The sequence below is a fragment of the Salmo salar genome, chromosome ssa17, assembly GCF_905237065.1.
Source record: "Salmo salar chromosome ssa17, Ssal_v3.1, whole genome shotgun sequence".
Classification (NCBI taxonomy): Eukaryota; Metazoa; Chordata; class Actinopteri; order Salmoniformes; family Salmonidae; genus Salmo; species Salmo salar.
Window position 1 is genome coordinate 33928988 of NC_059458.1, and position 12272 is coordinate 33941259.

The 12272-nt window shown below is 48.5% G+C and overlaps 1 protein-coding gene across 1 annotated transcript in view; it reads left to right on the forward strand.

Annotated features, from left to right (window-relative positions):
* The window catches only part of LOC106596203 (UPF0524 protein C3orf70 homolog A), a 31932-nt gene extending 19887 nt beyond the window's left edge, over positions 1-12045 (forward strand). The window contains exon 2 of the mRNA XM_045699528.1: positions 9369-12045. Within this exon, the coding sequence (XP_045555484.1) occupies positions 9369-10015 (647 nt within the window). The 3' untranslated portion in view covers positions 10016-12045. The remainder of the gene's footprint in view (positions 1-9368) is intronic.
* The last annotated feature ends 227 nt before the right edge of the window (positions 12046-12272 follow it).

Genomic DNA, 12272 nt, shown 5'->3' on the forward strand with positions numbered 1-12272 from the left:
GCTCAGTTTGACTGAGCAGCCAGCTCTAGGAAGAGTCTTGGTGGTTCCAAACTTCTTCCATTAAAGAATGATAGAGGCCACTGTGTTCTTAGGGACCTTCGATGCTGCAGACATGTTTTGGTACCCTTCCCCAGATCTGTGCCTTGACACAATGCTGTCTCAGAGCTCTACGGACAATTCCTTCAACCTCTTGGCTTGGTTTTTGCTCTGACATGCACTGTCAACTGTGGGACCTTATATAGACAGTTGTGTGCCTATCCAAATCATGTCCAATCAATTGAATTTACCACAGGTGGACTCCAATCAAGTTGTAGAAACATCTCAAGGATGATCAATGGAAACAGGATACAACTGAGATCAATTTCTCATAGCGAATGGTCTGAATACTTATGCAAATAAGGTATTTCATTTGCACAAAAAAATCGGTTGTGTGTAGATTCATAAGGGAAAAAAATGTACGTAAACAATTTTAGAATAAGACTGTAACGTAACAAAATGTGGAAAAAGTCAAGGGGTCTGAATACTTTTTTAATGCATTGATTTACTTATGTAATGTTTTACTCCCTACACTGCTTTCAATAACTTTGTAGAACAGTTCTGTATGCCAAACTTATTATTACCCATCTGTAGCCTGTGGGACAGTGACAGCATGATTACCTCTCTGTAGCCTGTGGGACAGTGACAGCATGATTACCTCTCTGTAGCCTGTGGGACAGTGACAGCATGATTACCTCTCTGTAGCCTGTGGGACAGTGACAGCATGATTACCTCTCTGTAGCCTGTGGATCAGTGACAGCATGATTACCTCTCTGTAGCCTGTGGAACAGTGACAGCATGATTACCTCTCTGTAACCTGTGGATCAGTGACAGCATGATTACCTCTCTGTAGCCTGTGGAACAGTGACAGCATGATTACCTCTCTGTAACCTGTGGAACAGTGACATCATGATTACCTCTCTGTAGCCTGTGGGACGGTGACAGCATGATTACCTCTCTGTAGCCTGTGGGACGGTGACAGCATGATTACCTCACTGTAGCCTGTGGAACAGTGACAGCATGATTACCCATCTGTAGCCTGTGGGACGGTGACAGCATGATTACCTCTCTGTAGCCTGTGGAACGGTGACAGCATGATTACCTCTCTGTAGCCTGTGGGACAGTGACAGCATGATTACCCATCTGTAGCCTGTGGAACGGTGACAGCATGATTAACTCTCTGTAGCCTGTGGGACGGTGACAGCATAAATCCCTTTCTGTAGCCTGTGGGACGGTGACAGCATGATTACCTCTCTGTAGCCTGTGGGACAGTGACAGCATGATTACCTCTCTGTAGCCTGTGGAACAGTGACAGCATGATTACCTCTCTGTAGCCTGTGGGACGGTGACAGCATAAATCCCTTTCTGTAGCCTGTGGGACGGTGACAGCATGATTACCTCTCTGTAGCCTGTGGGACAGTGACAGCATGATTACCTCTCTGTAGCCTGTGGAACGGTGACAACAGGATTACCTCTCTGTAGCCTGTGGGACAGTGACAGCATGATTACCTCTCTGTAGCCTGTGGGACGGTGACAGCATAAATCCCTTTCTGTAGCCTGTGGGACGGTGACAGCATGATTACCTCTCTGTAACCTGTGGAACAGTGACAGCATGATTACCTCTCTGTAGCCTGTGGGACGGTGACAGCATGATTACCTCTCTGTAGCCTGTGGGACGGTGACAGCATGATTACCTCTCTGTAGCCTGTGGAACAGTGACAGCATGATTACCCATCTGTAGCCTGTGGGACGGTGACAGCATGATTACCTCTCTGTAGCCTGTGGAACGGTGACAGCATGATTACCTCTCTGTAGCCTGTGGGACAGTGACAGCATGATTACCCATCTGTAGCCTGTGGAACGGTGACAGCATGATTAACTCTCTGTAGCCTGTGGGACGGTGACAGCATAAATCCCTTTCTGTAGCCTGTGGGACGGTGACAGCATGATTACCTCTCTGTAGCCTGTGGGACAGTGACAGCATGATTACCTCTCTGTAGCCTGTGGAACAGTGACAGCATGATTACCTCTCTGTAGCCTGTGGGACGGTGACAGCATAAATCCCTTTCTGTAGCCTGTGGGACGGTGACAGCATGATTACCTCTCTGTAGCCTGTGGGACAGTGACAGAATGATTACCTCTCTGTAGCCTGTGGAACAGTGACAGCATGATTACCTCTCTGTAGCCTGTGGGACAGTGACAGAATGATTACCTCTCTGTAGCCTGTGGAACAGTGACAGCATGATTACCTCTCTGTAGCCTGTGGGACAGTGACAGCATGATTACCTCTCTGTAGCCTGTGGAACAGTGACAGCATGATTACCTCTCTGTAGCCTGTGGGACGGTGACAGCATAAATCCCTTTCTGTAGCCTGTGGGACGGTGACAGCATGATTACCTCTGTAGCCTGTGGAACGGTGACAACAGGATTACCTCTCTGTAGCCTGTGGAACGGTGACAGCATGATTACCTCTCTGTAGCCTGTGGGACGGTGACAGCATGATTACCTCTCTGTAGCCTGTGGGACGGTGACAGCATGATTACCTCTCTGTAGCCTGTGGGACGGTGACAGCATGATTACCTCTCTGTAGCCTGTGGGACAGTGACTGCATGATTACCTCTCTGTAGCCTGTGGGACAGTGACAGCATGATTACCGCTCTGTAGCCTGTGGAACGGTGACAGCATGATTAACTCTCTGTAGCCTGTGGGACAGTGACATCATGATTACCTCTCTGTAGCCTGTCGGACAGTGACAGCATGATTACCTCTCTGTAGCCTGTGGGACAGTGACAGCATGATTACTTCTCTGTAGCCTGTGGGACAGTGACAGCATGATTACCTCTCTGTAGCCTGTGGGACAGTGACAGCATGATTACCTCTCTGTAGCCTGTGGGACAGTGACAGCATGATTACCTCTCTGTAGCCTGTGGGACGGTGACAGCATAAATCCCTTTCTGTAGCCTGTGGGACGGTGACAGCATGATTACCTCTGTAGCCTGTGGGACGGTGACAGCATGATTACCTCTCTGTAGCCTGTGGGACAGTGACAGCAGGATTACCTCTCTGTAGCCTGTGGAACGGTGACAGCATGATTACCTCTCTGTAGCCTGTGGGACGGTGACAGCATGATTACCTCTCTGTAGCCTGTGGGACGGTGACAGCATGATTACCTCTCTGTAGCCTGTGGGACGGTGACAGCATGATTACCTCTCTGTAGCCTGTGGGACAGTGACTGCATGATTACCTCTCTGTAGCCTGTGGGACAGTGACAGCATGATTAACTCTCTGTAGCCTGTGGAACAGTGACAGCATGATTACCTCTCTGTAACCTGTGGATCAGTGACAGCATGATTACCTCTCTGTAGCCTGTGGAACAGTGACAGCATGATTACCTCTCTGTAGCCTGTGGGACAGTGACAGCATGATTACCGCTCTGTAGCCTGTGGAACGGTGACAGCATGATTAACTCTCTGTAGCCTGTGGGACAGTGACATCATGATTACCTCTCTGTAGCCTGTGGGACAGTGACAGCATGATTACCTCTCTGTAGCCTGTGGGACAGTGACAGCATGATTACTTCTCTGTAGCCTGTGGGACAGTGACAGCATGATTACCTCTCTGTAGCCTGTGGGACAGTGACAGCATGATTACCTCTCTGTAGCCTGTGGGACAGTGACAGCATGATTACCTCTCTGTAGCCTGTGTGACAGTGACAGCATGATTACCTCTCTGTAGCCTGTGGGACAGTGACAGCATGATTACCTCTCTGTAGCCTGTGGAACGGTGACAGCATGATTACCTCTCTGTAGCCTGTGGGACAGTGAGTAACAATGTCTTACACCATGTCTCCTGCAGAATGATGACATTTACAACTACAGTGCTAAACTCTCCAGTCCAAAGGTTCACTAGTGTAGGCCCTGAATGTCCCACATGCTAACTGATAACTGATAAAAAAATATTTAAAAAATACCGATTTAATATTGCAAAAATACAGTAACTACTAAGATACAGTAACTACAAAGCTCTATCTATCTCTCCTAGTGGAATCAAAATTACACTAGATAAAATCACACTCTCCCTTCACCATGATGATGCAGGGATGAACTGCATTCCCTCCACCAGGCACTAGCTACAGAGACAAAAGGACAAAGCTCTGTCTCTCTGTGTCTCCAAATCTCTCTCTGTCTCTGTCTCCAACTCTCTGTCTCTCTCTCTCTCTCTCTCTAGCTACAGAGACTAAAGGACAAAGCTCTGTCTCTCTGTGTCTCCAAATCTCTCTCTGTCTCTCTCTCTCTGTCTCCAACTCTCTGTCTCTCTCTCTCTAGCTACAGAGACTAAAGGACAAAGCTCTGTATCTTTCTCTGTCTCCAACTCTCTGTCTCTCTCTCTGTGTCTCTATCTCTCTCTCGGTCTCTCTCTCGCCCTCTCTCTCTCTCTAGCTACAGAGACTAAAAGCTAAAGCTCTCAAATGTTCTTATCCTGACATCTTTAGAAGGCAGAATCTTACCCACTGCCCCTCTCCCCTTATCCTCCCCTCCTCTCCTCCCCTCTCTTTTCTAGTCTGATCTCTCTTAAGGACATAAATCTTGAAACAGGCACAGCTCTCCAGGAGTGCCACATAACTAAAGAAAATACTGAGAGAAAGAGTCATTATGTCATGTTGTAACCTTCATTTCACCACTTCCCCTGTCTGTTCTCTGTACCCATGTTTCATTTCATTTCTGTACCAACTACATCACAGTGACCTTGATCTTGGATATAGTCTATATTTTCTACCCTCTTTTATCCCCTCCTCCTCCTGTAGAATCCCCCCCTCCTCCTCCTGTAGAATCCCCTCCTCCTCCTGTTAGAATCCCCTCCTCCTCCTCCTGTAGAATCTCCTTCTCCTCCTGTAGAATCCCCCCCTCCTCCTCCTGTAGAATCTCCTCCTCCTCCTGTAGAATCCCCCCCTCCTCCTCCTGTAGAATCCCCTCCTCCTCCTGTTAGAATCCCCTCCTCCTCCTGTAGAATCCCCTCCTCCTCCTGTAGAATCCCCCTCCTCCTCCTGTAGAATCCCCTCCTCCTCCTGTAGAATCCCCTCCTCCTCCTGTAGAATCCCCTCCTCCTCCTGTAGAATCCCCTCCTCCTCCTGTAGAATCCCCCCTCCCTCCTCCTGTAGAATCTCCTCCTCCTCCTGTAGAATCCCCCCCTCCTCCTCCTGTAGAATCCCCTCCTCCTCCTGTAGAATATCCTCCTCCTCCTGTAGAATCCCCCTCCTCCTCCTGTAGAATCCCCTCCTCCTCCTGTAGAATCTCCTCCTCCTCCTGTAGAATCTCCTCCTCCTCCTGTAGAATCTCCTCCTCCTCCTGTTAGAATCCCCTCCTCCTCCTGTAGAATCCCCTCCTCCTCCTGTTAGAATCCCCTCCTCCTCCTGTAGAATCTCCTCCTCCTCCTGTAGAATCCCCCCCTCCTCCTGTAGAATCCCCTCCTCCTCCTGTAGAATCCCCTCCTCCTCCTGTAGAATCCCCTCCTCCTCCTGTAGAATATCCTCCTCCTCCTGTAGAATCCCCTCCTCCTCCTGTAGAATCCCCTCCTCCTCCTGTAGAATCCCCTCCTCCTCCTGTAGAATCCCCTCCTCCTCCTGTAGAATCCCCTCCTCCTCCTGTAGAATCTCCTCCTCCTCCTGTAGAATCCCCCCCTCCTCCTGTAGAATCTCCTCCTCCTCCTGTAGAATCCCCCCCTCCTCCTCCTGTAGAATCCCCCCTCCTCCTCCTGTTAGAATCCCCCTCCTCCTCCTGTTAGAATCCCCTCCTCCTCCTGTAGAATCCCCTCCTCCTCCTGTAGAATCCCCTCCTCCTCCTGTAGAATCCCCTCCTCCTCCTGTAGAATCCCCTCCTCCTCCTGTAGAATCCCCTCCTCCTCCTGTAGAATCCCCTCCTCCTCCTGTAGAATCTCCTCCTCCTCCTGTAGAATCCCCCCCTCCTCCTGTAGAATCTCCTCCTCCTCCTGTAGAATCCCCCCTCCTCCTCCTGTAGAATCCCCTCCTCCTCCTGTAGAATATCCTCCTCCTCCTGTAGAATCCCCCCCCTCCTCCTGTAGAATCCCCTCCTCCTCCTGTAGAATCTCCTCCTCCTCCTGTAGAATCTCCTCCTCCTCCTGTAGAATCTCCTCCTCCTCCTGTTAGAATCCCCTCCTCCTCCTGTAGAATCCCCTCCTCCTCCTGTTAGAATCCCCTCCTCCTCCTGTAGAATCTCCTCCTCCTCCTGTAGAATCCCCTCCTCCTCCTGTAGAATCCCCTCCTCCTCCTGTAGAATCCCCTCCTCCTCCTGTAGAAATCCTCCTCCTCCTGTAGAATCATCCTCCTCCTCCTGTAGAATCCCCTCCTCCTCCTGTAGAATCCCCTCCTCCTCCTGTAGAATCCCCTCCTCCTCCTGTAGAATCCCCTCCTCCTCCTGTAGAATCCCCTCCTCCTCCTGTAGAATCTCCTCCTCCTCCTGTAGAATCCCCCCCTCCTCCTGTAGAATCTCCTCCTCCTCCTGTAGAATCCCCCCTCCTCCTCCTGTAGAATCCCCTCCTCCTCCTGTAGAATATCCTCCTCCTCCTGTAGAATCCCCCCCTCCTCCTGTAGAATCCCCTCCTCCTCCTGTAGAATCTCCTCCTCCTCCTGTAGAATCTCCTCCTCCTCCTGTAGAATCTCCTCCTCCTCCTGTAGAATCCCCTCCTCCTCCTGTAGAATCCCCTCCTCCTCCTGTAGAATCTCCTCCTCCTCCTGTAGAATCCCCCCCTCCTCCTGTAGAATCTCCTCCTCCTCCTGTAGAATCCCCCCCTCCTCCTCCTGTAGAATCCCCTCCTCCTCCTGTAGAATATCCTCCTCCTCCTGTAGAATCCCCCCCTCCTCCTGTAGAATCCCCTCCTCCTCCTGTAGAATCTCCTCCTCCTCCTGTAGAATCTCCTCCTCCTCCTGTAGAATCTCCTCCTCCTCCTGTTAGAATCCCCCCCTCCTCCTGTAGAATCTCCTCCTCCTCCTGTTAGAATCCCCTCCTCCTCCTGTAGAATCCCCTCCTCCTCCTGTTAGAATCCCCTCCTCCTCCTGTAGAATCCCCTCCTCCTCCTCCTGTAGAATCTCCTCCTCCTCCTGTAGAATCTCCTCCTCCTCCTGTAGAATATCCTCCTCTTGTAGAATATCTTGCTCCAGAGAGAGAGAGAGAGAGAGAGAGAGAGAGAGAGAGAGCACGAGAGAGAGAGAAAGCACAAAGTCATTCTACCAAACATCTCACCCTCTTGTGTGTTTGTGATGCTCCAGTTCTCAGTGGAGGTGGGGAGAGAGAGAGAGAGAGAGAGAGAGAGAGAGAGAGAGAGAGAGAGAGAGAGAGAGAGAGAGAGAGAGAGAGAGAGAGAGAGAGAGAGAGAGAGAGAGAGAGAGAGAAGAGAACATGTTATACTGGAGATGCCCATGGTAACACACAGTAGGGTGGAACGAATGAGGGAGAGAGATATTCTGAAAGTATTCAGACCCCTTCACTTTTTCCACATTTTGATATTTTACAGCCTTATTCTAAAATGGATTAAATAAATGAAAAAAATCCTCATCAATCTACACACAATACCCCATAATGACAAAAACAGAAATACCTTATTTACATAAGTATTCAGACACTTTGCTATGAGACTCAAAATTGAGCTCAGGTGCATCCTGTTTCCATTGATCATCTTTGAGATGTTTCTACAACTTGATTGGAGTCCACCTGTGGTAAATTCAATTGATTGGACATGATTTGGAAAGACACACACCTGTCAATATAAGGTCCCACAGCTGACAGTGAGAGAGAGCGATAGAGTGAGTATTTCTGCACTGAAACCCTTTACATGGTTCCACTCTGCGTTGCGTCGTGCCTAAGGACAACCCTTAGCCGTGGTATATTGACCATATACCACACCTCCTCGGGCCTTATTGCTTAAGTATACATACACTACATGACCAAAAGTATGTGGACACCTGCTCATCGAACATCTCATTCCAAAATCATGGGCATTAATATGGAGTTGGTCCCCCCTTTGCTGCTAGAACAGCCTCCACTCTTCTGGGAAGGCTTTCCACTAGATGTTGGAACATTGCTGCAGGGACTTGCTTCCATTCAACCACAAGAGTATTAGTGTGGTCGAGCACTGATGTTGGGCGATTAGACCTGGCTCGCAGTCGGCGTTCCAATTCATCCCAAAGGTGTTCGATGGGGTTGAGGTCAGGGCTCTTTGCAGGCCAGTCAAGTTCTTCCACTTTGTGCACAGGGGCATTGTCATGCTGAAACAGGAAAGTGCCTTCCCCATTTCTGCATTGTCATGCTGAAACCGGAAAGGGCCTTCCCCATTTGGGCATTGTCATGCTGAAACAGGAAAAGGCCTTCCCCAAGCTGTTGCAACAAAGTTGGAAGCACAGAATCATCTAGAATGTCATTGTATGCTGTAGCATTAAGATTTCCCTTCACTGGAACTAAAGGGGGAGCGTAGCCCGAACCATGAACAACAGCCCCAGACCTCCTCCACCAAACTTTACAGTTGGCATTATGCATTGGGGCAGGTAGCGTTATCCTTGCATCTGCCAAACCCAGATTTGTCCGTCGGACTTCCAGATGATGAAGCGTGATTCATCACTGCAGAGAACGCGTTTCCACTGCTCCAGAGTCCAGTGGTGGCGAGCTTTACACCACTGCAGCCAACGCTTGGCATTGCGTATGATGATCGTTAGGCTTGTGTGCGGCTGCTCGGCCATGGAAACCCATTTCATTAAGCTCCCGACGAACAGTTCTTGTGCTGATGTTGCTTCCAGAGGCAGTTTGGAACTTGGTAGTGAGTGTTGCAACCGAGGACAGACAATTTTTATGCGCTACACGCTTCAGCGGCCTACCACTTCGTGGCTGAGCCGTTCTTGCTCCTAGATGTTTTCATAATAACAGCACTTACAGTTGACCGGGGCAGCTCTAGCAGAGCAGAAATTTGACAAACTGACTTGTTGGAAAGGTGGCATCCTATGACGGTGCCACGTTGAAAGTCACTAAGCTGTTCAGTAAAGCCTTTCTACTGCCACTGATTGTCTATGGAGATTGCATGGCTGTGTGCTTGATTTTATACACCTGTAAGCAACGGGTGTGGCTGAAATGATCGAATCCATTCATTTGAAGGGGTGTCCACATACTGCTGTATATATAGTGTATCTTGCTTGTCATTCTAACCGTTTCCCTTGTAATGCCTTCTATCTTTGTGATTGAATACCCATGTATTTCAGTAATGTATTTGTTGGGTTACATAAAGTAACCCTGTCTCTGTACCTGTCTCTCCTTCTCTGTCTCCTTCTCTAGGTAAATACGTGTACCAGCCGATGACCAACGTGTGCCGCCTCCCCAGCACCCCAGTGCCTGCCACGCCCACAGACCACACCCACACCATGGACCTGACAGTCTCATTGGCCGAACGTTTCCTCATGACCGCCCCCGCCTTCCAAGCCCCGCCCTGCCTGGAGTCGCCCAAGTTCTGCATCATCTCAGACCTCTTTGTGGACGACTACATGGTCAAACGCATCAATGGGAAGATGTGCTATGTTCAGAGACCTCAACCTTCGACCATGCCCAGCCCGCCTCAATCACATGCTCCTCACCCCCGTAACCCCCATCCCCAACGGACCCCCAGACACCACCCACACCCCCAGGGCACCAAGCCCAGTGCCCTGGGGGACAAGGTCACCACCCCCAAAATAGACCACTGCTCCTCCCCGTCCAGCTCTGAGGATTCTGGGATAAATGCACTGGGCGGCCATTACATGGAGTCATGTGACGAGGGTTCTGAGGAAGAGGAGGAAGACGAGGAGGAGGAGGAGGAAGTGGAAGAAGAGTTAAGTAGTGATGGAGAGTCTAGTCCAATAAGTATGTGGACTCAAGATGAGTGTTCTCTGCTCTCTCCGTCCAAGTCTATGGTGGAGATTATCGAGAAGATAGAGACAACTGTGTGAGACAACTTGCAGTGTCACGTTGAGACAGCGACCTAGCCGGTTCATCTTAGAGCCACACACACACACACTAGCCTGTCAACGTTCCTCTAACTACAGTATACTAATCTTCTAACGCCAAAACAGTGACCTGTTACCTATGAACTTTGACCTTTCACCCTGTTATAGCATGGTTACCTACCACCTTTCACCCTGTTATAGCATGGTTACCTATGACCTTTCACCCTTTTATAGCATGGTGTACCTACCCCATTCTACTCTACTCTGGAGGGATTTCACTTATCTTTCCAAACCAGTAGTCAGCTGAAAGAACCCACAAATGAACAAGAGCACAAATGTAGGAATAAGTGAATCTAATCTAGTCCATGACCCAACACACTTAAAGACAGAAGAGCACGATGTGACCAAACAGATTCTACATCATGAGGCTACTACTTTTTATAACAATCCAGGGCCAAACCCAAATGGCACCCTATTCCCTATGTAGTGCACTACTTTAGACCAGGGCCCATAGGGGATAGTGCGCTACTTTTGACTATGGCCCATCGGGGATAGTGCACTACTTTTGACCAGGGCCCATAGGGGATAGTGCACTAGTTTAGACCAGGGCCCATAGGGGATAGTGCACTACTTTAGACCAGGGCCATAGGGGATTGTGCACTACTTTTGACTATGGCCCATAGGGGATAGTAGGGAATATGTAGAAAAAAGGGTGCCATTTGGCCCACATTCCACGTGTTACATCACTAGTGTACTAAGAAGTATCTTCACAAGCTTACATCACAAACACAGGAGAGGAGAGGAGAGGAGAGGAGAGGAGAGGAGAGGAGAGGAGAGGAGAGGAGAGGAGAGGAGAGGAGAGAGAGGAGAGGAGAGGAGAGGAGAGGAGAGGAGAGGAGAGGAGAGGAGAGAGGAGAGGAGAGGAGAGGAGAGGAGAGAGGAGGAAGGGGACATGTGTGATGAATCTGTGACATCATGAGCATATTAACATCTGAAGTCTTTTACAACACTGCACATGTTTACAGGCCACGCCCACAAACAACCCAGACAACATGGATGACCTGTTACAGGACTTATCTACACAGGTGGATGGAGCGTTACAGCGTACAGACACACCCAGGGTCCTGCCAAGGCTTTCTGACAATCATCTGACTACAATCACCCAGCTGAAATGTGAACATAGCCCTGTACATGGAGCTTCAGAGCTTGAGGAGTCACAGCCCAGGACAGGGGTCTCAGTGTATTACACACAATGCAGAGCAGTAGCAGTGGCTCGAGGACATTGTTCTGACCACCACAAAACAACAAGGAGAAGAAGACTGTCTTGTCTGTCTCTAAATGATTGCTCCAATCACATGTTGAGGGTCTTGAACAAAGCACACCTTTCTGATCTATTAACACACAGAAACTATAGACACACACACAAACACGCATACACACACACACACAAACACGCATACACACACACACACACACACACACACACACACACACACACACACACACACACACACACACACACACACACACACACACACACACACGCTTTGTGGGTGAATTTCTATTCCTCTCTGATTGAAAGAGAATTGTAACATCAGGGATAAAAAAATATATACGCTTTAAAACATCACTGTAAATACAGATGTAAGATCTTAATTTGATCACCCTGTTGCAGGACAACTTTCCTGCAATGCAGGAAATGTACAACTTGTAGTGTATTTGAGGTTTAAAAAGGCTTCTGAAGTTTGTAATTTCCACTTTGAAATTTCAGACTTGATTTTCCCTTACAAAACATCTATCAACCCCTACAAAAATGTCAATTCATTATAATCCACATAATAATTCACATTTCCTGTTGATGCAGGGTTCATTTCATACTGTAGCAAACTGGCTCAAATGAAGATCCTACATCTGTACACGTACAGTCAAATGATCACATATTATAGAGGGTATATAAAGCACACCATTGTTTTCTGATGTCTTCAGTATATTGTTGCTATTCTGATTTTTTGAATAAAGGATTTCACTAAAAAGAGACTGTTTTGTGTGGTGATTGAGTCCCAAGAAGTGAGTTTGTAATATTAACATTTCTATCAGCATTAGAAACGGTATCTATCTCTAAAACAGCATTACAATACATCCATCAGCTACAGTAGAGACATAGGATTAATACAGTACAATATTACCTCACTGTCAACAGTAGACATAGGATTAATACAGTACAATATTACCTCACTGTCAACAGTAGACATAGGATTAA